The sequence below is a fragment of the Urocitellus parryii genome, chromosome 11, assembly GCF_045843805.1.
Source record: "Urocitellus parryii isolate mUroPar1 chromosome 11, mUroPar1.hap1, whole genome shotgun sequence".
NCBI classification, from domain to species: domain Eukaryota; kingdom Metazoa; phylum Chordata; class Mammalia; order Rodentia; family Sciuridae; genus Urocitellus; species Urocitellus parryii.
The window spans coordinates 74,515,435-74,538,128 of NC_135541.1; the positions used below are offsets into that span (position 1 = coordinate 74,515,435).

The 22,694-nt window shown below is 32.7% G+C and overlaps 1 protein-coding gene across 2 annotated transcripts in view; it reads right to left on the minus strand.

Annotated features, from left to right (window-relative positions):
• The window catches only part of Arhgap29 (Rho GTPase activating protein 29), a 60,264-nt gene that overhangs the window by 16,500 nt on the left and 21,070 nt on the right, over positions 1-22,694 (minus strand). For both annotated transcript variants that reach the window (XM_026409622.2, XM_026409623.2), the window contains exons 3-12: positions 21,750-21,884; positions 16,857-16,953; positions 16,440-16,512; positions 13,430-13,478; positions 12,931-13,068; positions 11,702-11,766; positions 11,168-11,278; positions 10,992-11,072; positions 10,617-10,805; positions 9,791-9,928 (exon numbers count right to left, since the gene is read on the minus strand). In XM_026409622.2, the coding sequence (XP_026265407.2) occupies positions 9,791-9,928; positions 10,617-10,805; positions 10,992-11,072; positions 11,168-11,278; positions 11,702-11,766; positions 12,931-13,068; positions 13,430-13,478; positions 16,440-16,512; positions 16,857-16,953; positions 21,750-21,884 (1,076 nt within the window). The remainder of the gene's footprint in view (positions 1-9,790; positions 9,929-10,616; positions 10,806-10,991; positions 11,073-11,167; positions 11,279-11,701; positions 11,767-12,930; positions 13,069-13,429; positions 13,479-16,439; positions 16,513-16,856; positions 16,954-21,749; positions 21,885-22,694) is intronic.

The window sequence follows — 22,694 nt, forward strand, 5'->3', positions numbered from 1 at the left end:
TTACTTGCATGACCATGATCAAGATATTTATAACCAGTGATTTAAAAAAATAATAATATTCAAATAAATTGCCTGGAAATCTTGTTCAAATGCAAAGTCTGGATTAAAATCCAAGATTATACATTCCTTATAGGCTCCCAAAGTAATGGCAATATGACTGGTTCAAAGACCTTATTTATAGAGGAAAGGCATTCTAGAATTTTGTTTCTGCATCAGTTAAAAAGGATAGAAAAAAAATTATATTATACCCAATATGATTATGTACAAATTAAATAACTTAATGTAAACAAACAGCTAATACACTGGTATGTAAATACTTAATCTTAAACATCATCAACTATAGTTGGAGGTGAAAGGGATGTGTCAAAGGTAAATGGTTAGCCTAAATGACTTACAAGGTAATTTCAAATCCTTGGATTTTATAATCCTTTTCAATTATTTTTATACTTCTATAAGCTATAACATTAATTAAAATTTGGTAAATTAATGAAACACAACTTTAAATACTCAAAACATTTTAAAGATTTCTGATTCAGATGCAATAATCTCATTATCCTTGGTCTACACTTAATTCACTCAAAAACCCTGGGCAGAATGCACAAATCAGCTATCTAAAAACTCTAAAAAGAAAATGGCAGCAGGTAGAATGTAGCAAATAAACCATAATTCAAGGTACATTTTCCTGCCTCCACCCCAATCACATTTCCAGCCTATGCTTGGCCCCTCCTCAAAAACAACTTGAATCCCAGAAATGTAAACATGATACAGAAAGAACTCCAAGAGAGATCCTCTCTGGTCCAAAGAATATAAAAGGACATGGAGCAGCAGATGTGACTAAGAGCAGGTGATAACCCTGGTTTCTTTGGTGGGTTTGTTTCCTCTCCTGCCCCAGTGCCCAAATAAGCACAAATCCCTAAGATGCAATCCTGTGGCAGTAGGTGATGGCAGTAGAAGTGGAACATATATCTAAACTTTGGAGGGAATCCTTTATGACCAGATGAATTGTGTTCCAAGGAGTAAGTGGATTTGAAGTTCCTCTTGTTTTTCTTTTTTCTCCCCTTATTTAATGACAGAATTGATGCCCCTGGCTCCCTGGAGGACAGCAGATTAGGCAGGTACATTTTAGTTTCCCAGTCAGAAGACCAGGAATGGAGGCACACAGAAGCTGGAGAGAGAATCTAACTAGATCAAATTCTGTTAAACTTAAAAAAAAAAAATCAATGTTCAATACAGGTTATAAACAAGATTAAAAGTCACAGAAAGTAATATTGAAAACATGTAAGATATCATCTAATGCTACTTTTCATACAAAGAATCAGGAAGATCTCAACAACTCACAAGAGAAAGATAGTCAGTAGATATCAACACTGAGGTTAACTCAGACAGTGGAACTATCAGATGAAGACTCTAAAGCAGCTATGATAACATGGTCAAAAAGTAAGGAAAATCATTCTTGAAACAGGAACAGACAGAAGTCTTAGCAGAGAAACAGAAGAGCTAAAAAAAAAAAAAAAATACAAAACCCAAAAGGGAATTTTCCTACTAAAAAATTTACTAAAGGATTTTATAATAAAATGGAGTCAGTGAACTTGAAGACAGATCCTAGGTCAAAGATGCCCCTCAACTTATGATAGAGTTATTTCCTGATAAATCCACCCAAAGTTGAAAATGTATTTACAACCCACTATAAAGTTGAAAAATCTTAGGCTGAACCATAATAAGTTGGGGACTGTTTGTAAAAACAATTAAAGGAAAAAAGATTAGGAGAAAAATAGGATCATCCAGACCTGTGAGTCACCTGAGTGTTAGAAGAAAGAAAATACTACAAACAAAAATATTTGAAAAAAATGATAGCTAAAACCTTGTCAAAATTTGCAAGGATCAAACATGTAGATTCAAGAAATTCAGTGAGTCCAAATGGAAAAAAAACTCAGCAAAATTCATGTGCAGATAAGTTTAGCCAAACTGCTGAAAAGTAAACACAAAGAAAATCAAATCTTAGAAGCAGCCAAAGAAAAGCAACACAAACCATACAAGGAACAATGAAGCAAAAAAATGTCTATGAATTTCTTCTGAGAAACCATGGAGGCCAGAGGCAGGGGAACAACATTTTTAAAGTGGAGGGGGGAAGAAAAACAACAACTGAATTGTGTATTTAGAACTCAATAAACAGTGAAAATGTTCTTCAGAATTAAGGACAAAATGAAGATATTCTTAGATAAAAGGTAATTTAAAAAAAAATTGTGACCAGCAGACTTGCTATAAAAGAAATGGTAAGAGACATTCTGTTTACAGAAGAAAAATGTTAGGGAAGATGGAACTGCAGGAATGAAAGGAAAATAAACAGAAATGGAAAGTATCTGGGCAAATATAATAAACTACTTTCCTTTTCTTCTTTATAATACATACAACTTTTAAACAAAAAATTTAAAATGGCCTGGTGAGATCTGTAATGGATAAACACATATCAACCACAATCCTCAATGGTTAAGGGGACTTGTATAGTGGCAAGTTTTATACATTCTACTTGAAGTGGCAGAATATTTATTCTCCATGAACTCTGAAAAATTAAATACAGTTATCCCTCACTATCCATTTGGGATGGTTTTAGGATACCCCTCATATACCCAAATCTCACATGCTCAAGCCCCTATATAAAATGTCATAGTATTTGCATATAATCTATGCAAACACTCCCAAATAATTTAAGATTTGTAGATTACTTATATTATGGATTATGATGCAAATGCTATATTATATTGTTTAGAGAATGATAGTCTGTTCATGTTCTATAATACAGATGTGATTTTTTTTGCTGAATCCATGGATGTGGAATCCATGTATACAGAAGATCAACTGTTCATACACACACACACCAAAAAAAACAAAACAAAACAAAAAACCCCTGCAATTCCTAGTATAATTAACTAAAATATATAAGTGTACAATGAAATATAATAAAAATCCAACATATAAATTAAATAGACAAAATATAGATGAGCATTTTAAATTAAAATGTAATTCTGATAAAAGATTAAACAAAGATATTCCATGTTCAAAAGAAAACTGAAAGAACTCTATCAATATTACATAAATTAGTCTAAAAAGCAAGGACATTTACCAGGATAAGTAGACATATCATAAAAATGAAAGAATCAATTTGTCAAGATCATACAACAATTATTAATGTGAAAGTAACTAACAGAGCTCAGAATATATAAAAACTGAAAGAACTAAAAATACACAATATGTTCAAATCTTCAAGCTCTTTTCTCAAAAACTGATGGACATATTTAGAAGTAATCAAGAATATACAAGAAATAAATTACACTACAAACCAACAGGAACTAACACTCATGAAACACTCCAGTCAACAATAGAATGCACATTCTTTTCAAGTACACACATAGAATATTCATTATTAATCTTTTCAGAAAAACACCTTTTAGTTTCACTGATTTTTCTTTTCCTTTTTTCATTTTCATTGATTTTTCTGCTTTTTATTCTTTCTTTGTTCTTTATTCGATCCTGAGTCATAACAAACCAAAACAAATTTCAAAGAACTGAAATCATGCAAAGTATTTCTTCTACCATAATGAAATTAAACTAGAAATCAGTCTCAGGAAAATATCTAGAGAAATCCTCAAGTACTTGGAAAATTAAACAACAAACTTTACATTATCACTATGTTGAAAATGAAGTCTTAAGGAAATTAGAAAATATTCTGAACTAAATAAACATGAAATTAAATTTTAAATTTCATGAGATTCAGCTAAACAATGATATAGGGAAACTTAAGCATTAAATATTTTTACTAGAAAAGCAGGAAGGTCTCAAGCTCTTACTTTTAAGAAACTTAAAAAAAAAAAGGCAAAACAATCCGAAAGCAAACAGAAATAAAGAATAAAAAGAAATTAATAAATCTGGAAAAAGAAAAATCAATGAAAACAAAAAATGTTTTTTATAAAGTAATTTTTTGAAAATATAAATAAAATTTATAAACTTGGAACCAGACTGACCAGAGAGAAAACCTGCCCATGCAAAGGTGGGGAGATAAGGAGAAGAGCGGATACAAATGATCTACATCAGAAACAAGAGGAGAGATCACTACAACCTACAGAGACATTAAGAGGATAAAGGAATACTACAAACAACCTTATGCACATAAATTCAGCAATTTAAGATGATAAGGCCTAATTCCACATAAGTCACAAACTACCAAAATTCACCTAAGAAAAATAATTAACTTGAATAGGATTTTATTAACAGAGTTGAAAATATAATAAAAAATCTTGCTAAAAAGAAAATCCCAAGGCCAGATACTTTCATCAGGGAATGCTACCAAATATCTAAATAGGAAATAACATATTTAATACAAACTCTTCTAGAAAACAGAATAGGAGGGAACTCTTCTCTATTCATTTTATGAAATAGGAATTATCCTAAACCAAAACCAAACAGAAAATTAAAACAATGCACCTCAGATAGAGGATTAAGCTCCAGGATATGTAAGAACTCAAAAAACACAACACCAAAAAACCCCAAATAACCCAATCAATAAATGGGCTAAGGAACTGAATAGACACCTCACAGAAGAAATACAATTGATCAACAAATATATGAAAAAAATGTTCAATATCTCTAGCAATTAGAGAAATGCAAATCAAAACTACTCTTAGGATTTCATCTCACTTCAGTCAGAATGGCAATTATCAAGAATACAAGCAACGATGCGGGCTGGGGTTGTGGTTCAGGGGTACTATGCTTGCCTTGCACGCATGGGGCACGCATGGGGATATGGGTTCAATCTTCAGCACCACATAAATAAATAAAAAGAATAAAATAAAGGTACTGTATCCATATAAAACTAAAAAACAAAAAGGATACAAGCAATAATAAATGTGGGTTGAGAATGAGGGGAAAAGGTACACTTATACATTGCTGGTGGGACTGCAAATTGGCAACCATTATGGAAAGCAGTATGGAAATTCCTCAGAAAACTTGGAATGGAACCACCATTTGACACCATTATCCCACTCCCACACTACAGTGACGCAGCCACATCCATGTTTATACCAGATCAACTCACACAACAGCTAAACTATGGAACCAACCTAGTTGTCCTTTACAGATGAATGGATAAAGAAAATGTGGTATATAATACACATTGGAAAATTACTCAGCCTTAAAGAAGAATGAAATGATGGCATTTGCTGGTAAATGGATGGAGCTAGAGAATATCATGCTAAGTGAAATAAACCAATCCCAAAAAACTAAAGGCCAAATGTTTTCCCTGATATGTAATGCTAATTCACAATAAAAGGAGGGAACTAGGCAAGAATAGACTTACTTTAGATTAGGTAGAAGGGAGTGAAGGGAGGGGAGGGGATATGGGGTTAGGAAGAACAGTTGGAATGAACTGGACATTATTTCCCTATGTGCATATATGACTACACAACTGGTGTGATTCTACATCATATACAACCATTTATACATGATGTGTCAAACTGCATGCTACTGTCATGTATAACTAATTAGAACAAATTTTTTAAAAAAAGAAAAAGAAAAAAAGATATACCAATATCTTTTAATATAACAAAATATTAGCAACTGAATCTAGCTATATATAAGAGGAACAATATATCACAAACAAGAGGCGTTAATCCCAGGAATGCAAGGCCAGATCAACACTCAAGTAACAATTTAATTCACCACACTAATGGGCTAAAAGAAGATAGACCACATGATTACATTAAATGATATAGAAAAATATTTTATATATTCCAACATTTATTCATGATACAATTCTTAGCAAACTAGCAAAAGGAAAAATTCCTTCATCAGACTTAAGGGTATCTTCAAATATCTTACAGTATCACCATATTTAATGGTGAAAGACCTAAATATTTTTCCCCCTGCTGGAGAATAAGACAAGGATGTCATCTCTTACCTCTCTTACTTGACAGTGGGACCCCATTCAACAGGGAGACCCATCTAGTGCAATAAGAAAATAAATAAACAAAAGAAATGCACACTGTAAAGGAAAATATAAAAGCTGTTCTCAATTGCAGATAATGTGATTTTCTACATAGAAAACTCTAAGAATCTACAAAAGCTCCTAAAACAAAGTGAGTTTATCGAGTTTGCAAGAAATAAGACCAATAAAGAAATTAATAATATTTCTAAGTATTATTAAACAATTGGAACTCTCAAGTGTATGTGTACAAAAATCATTCACAATAACACATATACAAGATTTAAATTCAACAAAATCTGTAAAAGATTTATATGTTGAATACTACAAAATGCTGATTTTTAAAAAAACAATAGCCTAAATAAATGGAAAAATACGTTCATGTATTTAAAAAGATGAGACTTATACAATCAATTCTCTATAATATCATCAAAGAATTAATAAAATTTCAATACAAATGTTAGCAATATTTTTTTTGTAGATAAACACAATCTGATTCTAACATTTTAATGGCAAGTGAAAGGATTTTAAACACAAACAATTCTGAAAAAGAATAAAAAGTGTAAGACTCAAAATACCTGGATTTAAGACTTGGCTTAAAGCAATTGAATCAAGATATTAGGGTTTCTGCAAAAGGATAAACAAATACATTAATGGAATAAAGAGGAGAGTCCAGAAACTGACATACACAATGTGGTCAAGTGATCTTTTTTTTTTTTTTTTTTTGGAAGATGTAAAGGCAATTTAAAGGAAATGGCACAGTGTTTTCAACTAATGGTATAAGAACAAGTACACATCTATATTAACCATGTTTTTTATTTTCTATATTATATATTTTGATGTCTAAAAAAAAAAAAAAAAAAAAGAATGCTGGCCAGGGAGAGACTGCTCCTTCTTGAGATAGACAACTCTTAGAATAGCCAAGGACTCAGCGGGGATGACATAATTCACATGCAAACCAAGGAGTCCCAAGTTTGTAGCCCCAATCAACTCCCGATCTAACTCTTACCTCAAGCCAACTATTTTGACCCTGTATCAGCCCAAGGTCAGGTATCAAACAACTAGAGACCATCCCTATGTCCAAAGCCCACCAGAATAATTCAAACTAGCCAATTCTAAATTGTTGCTTTGCCCCCTTTGCCTCTCCTGAGGAAACCCCAATAAAGACTCCAACTTAGCTTTCCTTTCACTCCTGCATCTGCCTGACAAACCTGCTATGGTAAGTCCCCTTCTCTTCAGAAAATGTAAGCAATAAATTCTTCTATGAATGGCATTGACCACTCTGTGTTGGTACTCAATCACTTCCATAAGTTGAAATTCCACAAGTACAATTTTAATATAACATATAAATGCTAAAAATCAAACTTCAATCTATACCTCTTATGAAAATCAAAAGGAAATCAGTAGAGAAAAGGGACCAGAGGAAGGGAAGAAAGAAGGGAAAAGGCAATTGGTAGGGAATGATATTGCCAAACTATTTTGTTATATTATATGAATGTATGAATATGCAACCACAAATCCCACCATATGTACAGTTATAAAGCTCCAATTTAAAAAAAGGAAAAAAAATAAATCAAAATGGATTATCTATCTATCTATTTATTTATTTTGTGGTGCTAGACTGAACCTAGAGCCTTATGCATGCAAGGCAAGCACTCTACCAACTGAGCCATATCCCCAGCCCTGGATCATATATCTAAATGTACAATAACACAATTTTGTCAGGCACCATGGTGCGTGCCTATAATCCCAGCAATTTAGGAGGCTCGGACAGGAGGAGCCTTGCAATTTCCAGGCTAGCCTCCTATCTTAGTGAGATCCTGTTTCACAATAAAAGGACTGGGGATGTAGCTCAGTGGGAAAGAGCCCCTGGGTTTAATCCACAGGTTAAAAAATAATTAATAATAAAATCCATAAAATTTTTAGGAGTAAACTTTGTGACCTTGGGTTAGATGAAGTTTCCTTATCCTTAGATATAACATCAAAAACATGACCCATAAAAGAAGAAAATAATAAGCTAGATTCCATCAAAATTAAAACTTTTTCCTCCCTGAAAGACATTGCTAAAAGTATAAAAAGAAGCTGTGAATGGGAGAAACTACATGCAAGCTCAACAACAAAAAAACAAACATCAATAAAAAATTAAAGATATGCAAAACACAGATTACAAATGAGGCCTTTAAAAAATTAATATCATTAGTCATTCTGGAAACACAAATTGAAGCCAAAATTAGATAACACTACTCATCTATTAAAACAGCTAAAATTTAAAAACAAGAAATGACAAATGTCAAGGACACAGAATAACTGGAATTCTCATGTACCACTGATTAGAGCCACTCTGGAAAATAGTTTGGCAGCTCTTATTAAGTTAAACATTCATTTAGCATACCAATCAGTAAACCCACTTCTCTGTTATTTAAAATAATGCAAACATATTTAACAAAAGCCTGTAAATAAATATTCTTGTAGCTCTATTCATAATTACCCCAAATGAGAAACAACACAAATGTCCAACTGATAAATGAATAAACACTGTGGTACAGTCATATAATGGACTACTATTCAACGATACAAAGAAACAACACAAATGTCCAACTGGTAAATGAATAAACACTGTGGTATAGTCATATGATGGACTACTATTCAACAATACAAACTACTGATATATTAATAACATTGGTGACTTTCAAAGGTATTAGGCTGTGTAAAAGAAGCTTATTTCCAAAGGTTACCTACTATATGATTACATTTATATGACATTCTGGAAAAGAATTTATTTATTTATTTATTTTTTTGGCACTGGGGATTGAACTGACCAGGGTCTTGTACATGCTAGGCAGATATTCTATCGCCAAGCTATATACTTTCTGAGCCCATTTATTTTGACATAGGTTCTCACTAAGTTGCCCAGGCTGGCCTTGAATTTGGACATCCTCCTGCCTCAGCCTTCTGAGTAGCGGGTATGGCAGGTATGTACCACTGCACCTGCCACAACAGTATATACATATGTATACGTGTGTGTGTGTGTGTGTGTGTGTTTTAACTGGGGATTGAACCCAGGGGCACTTTACCACTGAGCTACATCACCAGCCTTTTTGAGACAGGGTCTCACTAAGTTGTTTAAGACCTTCCTAAGTTTCCCAGGCTGGCCTTGAACTTGCTATCCTTCTGCCTCAGCCTCCTGAGTCACTGGGATTATAGGCATGCACTATAGTGCCCAGCAAAAGAATATCTTTAAAGTGATGAAATTGTTCTGAATCTTGACTCTGGTGACAGGTACAAAAATTTATTTGTGTGTGAAAACGTATAAACTGTATGCCAAGAAGGTTTTGAATATGTAAATATTTTACAAAAAAACATTTTAAAGAGATAATGAAAACAAATGCAGGCTGAATGCTTTGTCTTCAAATATATCACCACGTACAATTTTAATATTTAGTTTTACTCAAATTTTGAAGAATAGATCTCTCTTCTGTCACTTAGCTCACAGAAGTTGCAAGGTTAAATCACATTTGTCAACCAAGGCAAAAAGACAATGGTTTAGAGGCAATTTCAAACTCTCACAGTTCAGTTTTAACCAAGTAAATCATGAATCAAGGGGATATGGAAGGGAGACAGATCCACAATAAATCAAACTATGTCACTAATGAAAATGAAAAGCCAATCTTTAAACATGTTCTAAAGCTCTCAGAATTTAAATCTCATAAGAATCAACTTATCAGGCATCTCTCTCCCTTCTGCAGATAAGATGACTTTTTTCCTCCCGCAATGCCTTTAAATTATTACTGAATTATTACTGAAGAAATCACTTACAGCTTTAAGGGTAAGATCACACTGGAAAACAAGCGTCCTGAGTTGTGTTAAAATCTCTCTTTTGGTGTTTTCTAGATCGTTTCGTCTTTCTTCAACATTTGTTACACAAACTTTGTAGAGTTCATTTGCTTCTTCTACCTTCAGGAATACCACAGGAGAAAAATAAAAAAGATCATAACACTGATCACCAGAATTTACATTTTAAAATAAATACTTATTGTAGAAATAGTCTATGTTTTAAATGGAAAACTTCTAAATATAACAAATATTAATCATTCTGGTGAGTGACTCAAGTATACTTGGCTTTAATGAATATTCAAGCACAATTTACAATTAGTATATTGTCTATAAAGTAAGTGTTCACTTCTATTTAAATTAGCATTTTCTATTTTATTTACTGTTTCTCTTACAAAATTTGTTTATCAAACTATATTTTTAATAAATAACACAAAATTTTAGTTTATACTTGCTAGTAGGTGCTGGAATTAGCACTTGCCTAAAAGGTGAACTTTCTGAAAAAAATCAAGTAAAAAATATAAACTACTGCTTTAAAATACTTCTTTCACAAATGAAACCCCAAATTCTTAAGTCTCTTAGCATAGTCATTCTCAAGTATGGATCTCCACCAGCATGGCTGGGGAACTTGTTAGTAGAATATTGTTTGGGTCTCACCCTTGACCTACTTACTCTATACTCAACTCTGAAGTGGGCCCAGCAGGCTTCTTGAATAAGCCTCCTAGATAATCCCAAAATATATTGCAAGTTTAAGAACAAACCCTTTGCAGATTATTGCTAATTGAATTTTCAAATAACAAAAAAATATTACTTTTTGAAGTGCTTCCTCTTCCAACCTTCGCTTTTTTTCTAGTTGTTTATTGAGATTTTTTGCTAATCCACCACTTGAGCACTGATGCTCCTCTTCTGCACGAAACATGGAAGATTTTGCTTTTTCATATTCATCTTGACGTTGTATGCATAACAATTTTGCCTTTTTGAGAGCAGTTTCTGTTTCAAGCTATACAGAAAACAGTAATATTAAACCAAGAATTTGAAAGAAACCCTACTATACAAGTTTCTTTAGCATATTCAGGAAGACAGTTAAGCAGTATTTTAGAAAACTAGAGTAAGGTAGATGTTATATAATATAGATGATTTTTAGATGTTCACAAACAGGTACATGAAATTCCAGTATAATACTAACCATTTTATTTTGTTCCTGTTTCCAAAGTTCCTTTATTTCTTTCCTTTGTTTTTCCATTTCATTTTTCCTCCCCAGTAGAGGCTGTCAAGGATATTTTAAAAAAAGAAAAAGAAAAAAGTTGTTTTCTAAAGATATGCTATTAAAAAAAAAAATCGTACATATATAAATTATTTTACCTGTACAAATTTGTTGGCTTGGAGAGCTGCAATTGTTTGTTGTAAAAGGTGACTGTTCTTTATGTCATTGAGGAGAGCACTGGTAAATAGAGACTGTAGTGGCATAAACTCCTAGAATTTAAAATTAAGAAGTAAATTATACATTATACATTTACTAGAATTATACATTTACTAGAATTCCAGATGCACATAGTGATCTTCAAAAAGAGAAACTTAAGTTTAGATTTTTTTCTCCCAGAAAAATGACTATATAGGAACACAATTATGAGAAAAATACTAAAGAAAGTTAATTATAAATTAGAAAATTAGCAGCCACCACACTAATCAATATTGGTATAAAATTGTGAATTTCCTAGTTTTTTTCATAATTAACAGCCATATAAATTTAAAAGGATTTTATTTGTCAATAAAAAGATTGGCAATTAAGTTTTTTTCCTCTTTTAATTGAAATTTTATGATTTTACAAGGCACTATCTGGGAGCTCATCTGACTAATCTTCTGTGATAGAACCCCTAAAATTCACACAACATTTACCTGTAGTCCAATGTTAGCTCTAGTTGCTTCTGCCAACTTTCCAATATTTCTGGTGGACTCCAATTCTGAAAAGATTAAAAAAGGTATCAGAAAGCAAAATTAACTAATTTCTTTCCTCCATTCTCTATTTATATTTCTCCAATTGAAAAGTGATTACAAGCTAGGAATAACGATGTGTGTCTGTAATCCCAGCAGCTCAGGAGGCTGAGGCAGGAGGATTGCCAAGTTCAAAATCAGCTTCAGCAATTTAGCAAGGTCTTAAGCAACTTATCGAGATTCTGTTTCAAAGTAAAAAAATAATAAGAGGTTGGGAATGTGCTTCAGTGGTTGAGTACTTCTGGGGTTTAATCCCTGGTGCCCTCCAACAAATAAGAAAAGAAAAAAGTGATTACACATACTAGTGTGCATCCTGATAAAATGCAGTAATTCTTAATTTTAAGTGCTCATCAGAATCAACTGGGAAACTTTTCAAAATACACTTGACTGTACTTTACCTCTCTGAGAAATGGAACTTAGGCCTTTGTACTGTCCTTTTTTTAAGATTATTCGAGTAATTCTAATTAGCATTCCCTATTAAAAATAAGTAACACAATGGAAAGAGCACAGGCTTTGCTAGATTCTATTTTCTTCCAGTTATGCTCTATGACCTTAAGTAAATCTGATATATGACCTTAGGAAAATCACTTATTTGTTTTATCTGTAAATGGGGCTAAGAATTCTTGTCTTGCCTACTTCCCAGGGTTTTGTAGGACTAAATGAGATAATGCATATTAAAAAATATTTTCAACTATAAAATTCTAGGTAATATTAGCTGTTAAGATGTTTCTTCGAGCTGGGGCTGTACCTCGGTGGTGGTAGCATATACTGTGCTTGCCCAGCCTGCATGATGTGCTGGGTTAATCCCCAGCATGGGCTGGAGGTGGGGATGTTTCTTCTAAGCTTTCACTGCCTTCTGCTGAAACATCTATTGTTGCGTTTATCTCCTTTAACCATGTTATCTGATTGTATTTCTTTTCACCCTTTAGAATGTGACTTCTAGGTCTAATGGTCGACCCACAGTAACTGTTCAACAAGTATATCTAGTGTAAGAAAAGTCTATTTCAAGAAGAGAAAATGAATAATGAAACAACTAATTTGTTATCATAAATACTTAGTCTATAGAAAATGAATCATAAACAATTTAGTTCTTACACTCCATAATTAATCAGATGCTCCAAAAGACAACTCACCCAGATTAAGCTTTTTTTCAACCCATGTCACTATGTTCTTTGTATATTTTGACCATGTTTTAGCATATGACAAAGCCAATTCAATAGAGTCAGTGTTTTTTAACAGCACATTGTCTAATTCTATAGGAGAAAAATTTCCTGAAAAGAAAAATATCAGAGTAAGTATTTGTTAAATATAGTCTATAATAATTCTAAACAAAGCAGCATTCAGACAAACTTATAATTATAGGGCACGATTTAAACAAAATGATTTCAAATTATATTTTATCTTAATATATATTTCTATTATTCTTGATAAGTCTACATCATCAAATTATCTACTCAACTGGGGTTTTCCTCTTAAGTTTTATACATAACACTTTATATGTCATTATGCACTAAAAAATGAGTATACTAGGTAAAATAGGTTATTAATCAAGAAGAGATAAAGTAATCCAAACCACTTATTGAAAGAAACTGCAAAATGTTTAACAAAAGTTATAAGTACATTGAGTATTACCTTTTTCACTGGATGACTCGACTGAGTCCACAGAAATATTTTCAAAAGACTTTACAACATGAAAGAAAAAAAATTTAAGATTAGTGCAGAAGACAACAAATCTCTGCTTCAGAAAATTTTCACCCCAATTTGTTACTTTGACATAATTCCTGCCAAAGAATTTCAAGTATTTAAAACCCTTCAAAGGGCCTGAGAAGTCTGTTTAAATACCAGAACACTTTCTAAGAATTACATGGCTTTTTACCACAAAAGGTCTTAAGCTCCAAGCAAGAATGAACAATCTCATTGTTTACTAACAGCATAAGTTAACATGCATGAATCTATGTAAAACTTTAAATTCTGCATATTCCTAAAATATCAGGAAGTCAAAAAAGTGATCTAAATAGATTGCTATCTAAATAGAAGATATAGATCTGCCTTGTCCAGCCATCTTTTACCATTTTATTATATGATAAGCACATCCTTGAAAATTTGTTGGACAGCTTAGCACAGAACTTTCTGTAATAATATGTAATATGTAATATCCTATATGGTAGATATTAACTACATTGTAGCTACTTACTTGAACATTTTTAAATTATTTATTTATTTATTTGTTCATTCTAATTTGTTATATGTGACAGCAGAATGCATCTCAGTTCATATCACACATATAGAGCACAACTTTTCATATCTCTGGTTGTACACAAAGTAGAATCACACCATTAGTTTCTTCATACATTACTTGAGCATTTTAAAAGTATTTATTATGACTAAGAAGCAAATTTTTACTTTTATTCAATTATTAATTAATTTTAAAGAACTAGATGTGACTAGTGGCTACCATATTAGCAGGCTAGAACACTACATCTATCAAAATTGTTAAATCTTACACATATTTGATCTACTTGGTTGGGCATACAAGGTATATAGGGATTCAATGCAAAAGGGATCAAAAAGACATGGGTCTCAAGTCCAGCTCCATTATTCACTTTATGACATGGGATTACACATTTAAATTCGCCTAACTTTAGTTTGCCCTTCTGTAAAATGGAGTTAAGAACACTATATTCATAAGGCTGTTTTAAGAATCAAGATGATATAATGTTATTAGCACAGTACAGGTTATATAGTAAGCACTATTAAAATGAATTGCAGCTATTATTTTTAAATTATATTTTTCAAAAACCTTCATCAAACAAAGTAATTTTATTATTAGGATTATATCATCTTGAGCTTTTTAATCTTAATCTCTAGGGAAAATTAAAACTTCAAAAAAAGAAAAACAAGGCACAAAATTTTTTAAGAAGGGGAAAATTATTTTTCTATTAAAAGTCAGTATAGTATGTACCCACATTTGAGAAGCAGGAATAGGAAATATGATCATACCTAAAATTTAAATTGTTCAGAGCGCTGCTACACATGTTAAAGTTTTATTATCTTCTGAAGAATCAGTAACAATTTTAAAAGGTAAAATTGAGGAAGAAACATGAATAACAGTAAAATATTTGACAATTTTAAGACTCTTCCTTATTCTTATCAATGGATGATTTTAGAAACAGTCCTAATCATTTTTGCAATATTATAATACATGTACACCAAGTGCTTTAAGCATTCATGCTTATATTTTGTATCATTTAAAGAATGATCTTAGGTTTTATTTTGGGGGCGTTGAGAGTACCAGGGATTTAACCTGGGGTACTTAACCACTGAAATAAATCCCCGGCCCTTTTTATTTTATTTTATTTTGGTTTTTGGGTTCTGAGGATTGAACTCAGGGACACTTAACCACCGAGGCACAACCACAGCACTTTTCTGTATTTTATTTATAGGCAAAGCCTCACTGAGTTGCTTAGGGCCTTGCTAAATTGCTGAGGCTAGCTTTGAACTCCGGGTCCTCCTGCCTCAGCCTAACAAGCCACTGGGATTACAGGCATGTGCTAACCACTCCTGGCAGCCCTTTTCATTGTGTATTTTATTTTGAGACAAAGTCTTGCTAAATGGCTGAGGCTAGCTTTGAACTTGTGCTCTTCCTACCTCAGCCTCCTGAATTGCTGGGGTTACAGGCACACACTACCATACCAGCTTAACTTTTTACATTATTTTTATATAATACAAGTACCTGGCACATTTGTGGAAATCCTTTTTGGATCTGATCAATCCGTTTTTTGTTGTTGTGGAACCAGGGATTAAACCGAGGGGCACTTAACCACTGTACCACATCTCCAGCCCTTTTTTTAAATTTTGAGACAGGGCATTGCTAATGGATCAGATGATTTTTAACAGAAATTATCAACACATGTCCCTGAGGGAGTATGTTTAAATATCTTTCATTAAGTGAAAAAAATAATCAGTCAACTGAAAATATTCCTACTATTATAGATCTTTTTTTAAATACCTTTATTTTTTACTTATGAATATGCGATACTGAAAATCGAACCCAGTGCCTCACATATGCTAGGCAAGCACTCTATCATTCAGCCACAATCCCAGCCTCCACTATTATAGATCTTTATTATTCCAAAGAAAATTTTCTTCCAATTAGAAATCATAACCCCAATCCTATGACAAAAGTATAGGGATGCTGGTAGGGAGAATTAAGACCTACAGGGTTAACAAGTGTTTCCTGGAAAAAACAAAACAAAACAAAACAAAAACCCAAATTGTATGATATGTGAGATTACCACCCTCATTACTTTTTCCATTTCCCCCCGCCCAAGTTTCACCAGTCTCAAAATCTGTGCCAAAGTCCGTAGGGAAAAATGGTTAAAAATCCCTTCTAAAATTTTAGACCTTATACAATATGGATTCATTGTATGTTATAAATTATCAGGCACGCCCTTTTAATAGTTCAGTCCACTTAAAAACTATTACCAAATACTGCTCCAGAAACTGATCATATTTTAAATGAGTTGGTCTGGTTTTCTTGCCATATTATGGTAATTTATAAACTTAACTATGAAGGAGTAATTCTGAGATTAAGATTAGAAAATAAATGAAATGCTTAGTTAAAAATATAAAAACAACTTACCTTATTTTCCCGAGAAACAGGCAGTCGTAACAATGCATCATTACTTACATCTCCCATAAGGAAGTTTGTAAGGCTATCCAGGGAGGTTAAAAAAAAAAAAAAAGACATATTATTATGCTTCTTTGTCAAAGGCTTTACAATCATATCATCTAGGACAATCTGTTTTAAGGAAGAACATGATTAAAAACTCCTAGAAATCTATTCACATGAATCAGTTACTTGCAAATGAATGTAGCTTCTAAATAGTTATAAAGACACCTCCAAATACTTTAATAGAACAACAAAGAATGTGTCTTTTTCAAAGTTGTGATAATATGTTACAATAATTAATACTTTAGTTTCTATGGATTGTACAGGCAATATATATACTGAAACACACTTAGGCCCAGTACCTTTAAAAGACAGTCCTTTACTTACACATTCCCAAAGGTAAATGCCAAAGTTTCAATGGAAGAAAACACTTCTCGGAATAGATCTTTTTTGTTTTCTTCACTAACTTCTGTAAAATTCACAGCTGTAGGGAAAGGTTTGTTACAATAAATGAGGGAGACAATATTTGAATATAGATTCATACAAAATCATTTACTCCTTTAAAAATTTACCAGTACTTCATTAAAAGATTCAGAAAGTGAAAGGGCTATACAAAACAAGAGGATATTCAGGTATTCATTCAGGAAATCATAAAAAATCAGTTGCATGAAAGTAGTTGGCATTCCAAACTCCCTAATCTATGCTTTACATAATTTGACACATATAAAAAGTTACTTAGTGGGAAATCAATCTGTCTTGGAGGCAGAGTCTGTTACACCAGACCTCTTTATCAAGAGTGTTCTGTGCTATTTTCTTTTGCTTACTGCTTTCAGATATTTTTAAAACAGTTAAAGACACTATGGCTCACTGAAATCATTAGGAAGCACATATTTACTATGAACCACCAATAACTGAAATTTTATATATATTTCTATATTTGTATATATAAAACCTATAACAAGATATCACATTTTTAAAAAATCCAGTGCTTTAGAAAACTTAAATTCCTATTTATTTATAGTTGCTCAAAATAGGTTCTTGGGCCCTGAGATCTAGGTTAATTGACATAGGGCTGTCTTTTGTTTATAATAGAGACATTTTGCACTTTGTTAATGCAAATTATGAAACTAAAACAGTTTCTTCTAACTTCTACATGTACCCTTGATAAAAGCCCAAACACAATTTACTAAGACAAAATCTGAAGGTTGAATTGGCTTTTTTCCTTTAAGTAAATAAACCATGTGACTCAGGCTGGTAATAAGGCAAATAGTTCCATGTATCCTACCCTCTCTAGTATCCATACCAGTAAAGTGCAGGTAGAGAAACCATGTGGAAAAGAAGCCATCCTCTCCTTTACCAATCGTTTTTAATCTTGGATGGGGATTCTTAAAAACAAAGTCAGTCCCATCACCAAAGATTCAGATTTGAAAAGTCTGTAGTAGCTGGGTGTAGTGGTACATGCCTGTAATCCCAGTGGCTTGAGAAGCTAAGGTGGGAAGATCCTGAGTTTAAAGCCAGCCTCAGAAACTGAGAAGTACTACGGAACTTAATCAGACCCTGTCTTTAAATAAAATATAAAAAACGGCTGGGAATCTGGCTCAGTGGTTAAGCGTCCCTGGGTTCCATCCTTGGTATCCAAAACAAAAAAGGCTAGAGTAAGGCACAGATATTTTTCAAAAACTCTCCCAGGTGACACTAATATGCAAATAGAGTTGGAAAGCAAAAACTCCTAGATTGGGATGAATTAAACCTCAAGCCTACAAATTCCCTGAAATTACAATCAGATTTGTGGAGGGTGAGGACAGTCCACACATTTCATCACATTCTTCTAAATATCCCTAATACAAACAAAAAGAAAAACTTAAGAATCATTGCAAATAATTTTTAAAAAATTCTTAAGACTTCTGTTCTGGCCAAGAAACAGGTTATAATTAAGCCAGAAACAATTGGAAAAAAAAGACCTGTATAAAATTTAAAGACAACATTTTTCAAGATACTGGATTATCAGGCAATAAAGGACAGTAATCCCTGAAAGACAAGAAACACCATGGTAAGCTTACAACTGCCCACTTTACTGTCTAATATTACACAGTGTGGATTCACAAGCAAAGGAAATTACAGGGGGCAGGGGGAGAGACACAAATGGACACAACCTTGTTTTATAATTATGAAGGAGTCAGGTCATCAAGAGGACCTAACAATTCTATTTGTGTATCCAATAAACAGAGCTTCAAAATGCATGAAGCAAAAAGTAAGAAAGCTGCAACAAGAAATTGACAAACTCATAGTGGTAGCAAAGATTTCAATAGCCCTCCCTGCAACTGACAGAACACACAGATGGAAAATGAGTGAGAGTAGGAAGATCTGAATGATACTATCAACCACCTTGACAAGACAGACAATTATAGAGCACTTCAACTACTGACAGCAAACACATGTTCTTTTCAAATGAATATTTACCAACACAGGCCTTATTATGGGCCATAAAACATGTCTCACACTGAGTTTGAAAGTATTCATATCAGACAAAACACATTCAGTGACTACCTGGAATTAAATCAAGAATAAATATAGAAAATCTCTGTGAAATTTCCAAACACCTGAAAATTAAATTTCAAACTTCTAATTAACTCATGTGACAAAGAAAAAGAGGAGAAATTTGATCAAAATTTGTGAAAGAGGAGGTGGAGAATTATAAGGGGAGTAAACATTACCATCACTATAATGATGTTTTCACAGGAATGTGCATTTGTCAGAATTTAACAATACATACATGTATACGCTTGTATATGTGTAATATATCTCTGGAAAGATGTAAAAGAAAGCAGTAGTAGTTATTACTTATCTAGGGAAAGATATGGGTAGGCAAAGAGGCTGAGGTTAAAAAAAAATGTTTATTGGTAAACACCCTCTCTCACAATTTGTATTTACTTGTGTAAATGAACTGCATATTAAAAGAATCAAATCTGAAAACATGAAATTCTATATTCTTGGAGGTATAATTATAGCTTATTTTTCTGACTGCCATTTTATAAATAAAGAGCAAAATACAGATCATGAAAAACCTAAGTAAAACCTCCTTCTCATATAAATTATGAATTAAAATTGACCTAAATAAATGAAAATATGACTACTAAATACAGCATAAATTCCTGAGTTCTGAAAATGTCTTTATCTGCTTCAAAAATAGCGTGTATCTCTCTTGCCACATTGCAAATATTTTGTCAGACTGAACTTCCTGCTTGGAAACAGGAGGAGACACAGGAAATACAAATCACTACTAAAATAAATGGGGGAAAAACTAAGAAATTTTCTTCTCAACTTATGACAAGGTAAATGTCATATGAACAATAACAAGTAAGGGGAATTAAAGATTGCAATTTCTCATTTCTTCTGCATAGAAAGTAGATGCACTTCATGCATTCAAATCCGAGGAACACAAACAACATTCTGTGTTCTGTATTGTGGGGTGGGTTATTTGTTTTTGTTTGAGCAGTCTGGCAAATATGAAAAATGCATTTGATGGGTAAGAACTCCAAAAAAGTCAAGTGCTTAGGTCACTGTTATTTTTTAAAATGTAATCAGATGATTAAGACTAAAATGATCTAAATGATCTTCATACTTCTATAACTCTTTTATTTTACCATACAAGAGTTTTTCTTAACATTTCTCTCTAAAATAAGCATAACAAAAATGTACATTTACAGATTTCTGCAAAGATTGAAGTATGCAAAGCACTCAGATTGCTTGGGACAGCAATCTATTACTTTTAATGTCTATTAAAAAATGGTTTCCACCTATACCTTAACTTTCCAGCTTTTGAAAACTAGATTATCATTAAATCAAAGAATTAAATAAGCTCTGATCTCCATTTTGCAGATCACTGAATATTTTTCATTTACAATATCAATATATTTTTAGGGGGCTTCAACATTAGGAGTAGGGACAGGGAGGAAGGAAGCTTTTATTCAAAAACATGCAAGCCTACTCCAAAGAACAGGTTTTTAAAGTTTTCTAGTCTCACAAATTCTTGCTGAAAGAGTAAATTTCACAAGTAATTTTCCGCTTTTAAAGTTTCATCCAACGCAAAAGTAAAACAGTAACAATCCCATGTAACGACAGTCATCGTGGGAAATGATATTCAAAAGATTACTTTAGCTCAAAGATAAAAAGATCTCCAAGGCAATTGAGAGACAACTCTCTTTGTCTGTTTCTGGAATGTGGACACCAACCACACAGGCACTCCTTCCCCAGGACATCCTGACTGCACACAGTAGCCACTGACAACAATTGAACTAGGTCGCTATTTCCAAGCATGGAAATTTTACTATCTATAGACACAAAAATGGCACTTGTAAACAATCTATTTTAAAACAAATTTGGTTAGTAGGCACATTTTTAAAAGCCACAGAGAAGCTACCCACTTTTCCCATTTAAAATTATCTACCACCCATACAACATCAATTCCCAAATCCACACCTTCAACTCCAAACTTCTCCATAACCCCTAATCTGTTCAACTTGTCTTGTTTTGTCAATTGACATCCATCCCCTCTAGACAACAATCAACAACCTACCACTACCACATCCCAGTTTTTGCCTTAAATCAGACCTTCAATCCTTATCTTGCTCACAACTTCTAAAAAATCTCCTAATTAACCTAAATAAATACTCCCTTCACTCTCAATTCTTATATGTTGCAGCCCAGAATAATTTTAACAATTTTGAGTGGCAAGTCATTTAACTGGGAAGTCCCAATTCTTGACTGTTTTAGCACACATATGCTAGGTGAGTGTTCTCTCTCTCTCTCTCTCTCACACACACACACACACACACACACACACATACATACATATAGAGGATAAACTTATTCAACAATTTTCATTTTCAAATCTTGAAATAAGCCTTATTCTCCACTTGGTTCCTTTTACAAAATGAAATTGCTACAATTGAACATTTTCTAACATCACTTGTCCTCACATAACAAAGACACATATTGTTCAAAATATCATGAACTCATTCATAAAGCGCAATTTTTAAACATCACTTGTTTGGTTTAAGTTGGTAGTTTTACAATGTTCACTGACAAAGTTTTCATTTTTAAGAGGAAGAAACTGTAGGTGTGACTTAGTGGAAGTATTTAAATATCCAAGTATGCATAACTTTATTGATACACCTCATACAAATGCCATCAGAGGAAATGGTTATACAGTCATTATGAAACAGAGTGTCTCACTGGAGACTTTTTGCCCAAGCTACCCTTTTAACATATCATGCTTACCTTTCACTTTTGCAGTAAGCATTTCTGCAGCATTTTGAAGATCGACAGAATTGAGGTTCTGATGCTTATTCATTACAGACTTTAAAACATGGAGAAGCTCATCCAGACGTATATGAATGACTTCTTTAAAACAGTCTTAAAAAGGGAAAAAAAAAAAAACATTTGTTTCCAAAGAAAAGTTCTGGAAATCCAAGCTACAATAGATCACATGAAACACATTTCAAGTGAAAGGCATTAGAAAGCATTCCACAATTGTTGCCTACTATACATTCACTTCTAACTCTACTACTGTAGTTATGTTATCTTTAGAAAATTCTTGGTCATTTTAATTCATTAAGGATTTCAAAGACTTTCACAATTATGGTCAATTTAGCACTACCCTTTTCAGTTTTCTCAGTCTACATATGCTCTCCAGATTTTCCTTGAAACAACCATATAAGGTATTTCCTGTCTTACAGTTTTTACTATCATATATTTAATATATGTGATAACTACATTAAGAGTCCTAAAAAGTTTGATGTTTACATAACTAATGTTTAAAAATACATGTTCAGTTTCTACATTAGAGTTAATTCTTTCCATTAAGGAATTATGAGTTATTGGAAACAGAAACTTTCAGGCTATATGTAAGGACCATCATTTGACCTGCATATTAAAAAAAACTGCAATATAAATTACATATGATCTAATGCATCGATCTTTTAATAAATTTTTGTGCTTTTTAGAAAAATGTAATTAGTTGCTAATGATGACAAATTGGGTGAACCATTTTAAATTTTCCAGATTTCTGCCTACTCTAAAAAAACAAGATTGCATTATACCAGGCCTTCTATCTTCCTCAGCAGCTGGAGCAAAGCAGTGCTACCCTCTTAGATGTGCACATTTCCCAGGACCCACTAGTCTAATCCTAGCCTCCTGTGCTCATTTATACCACCCCTGCCAGAG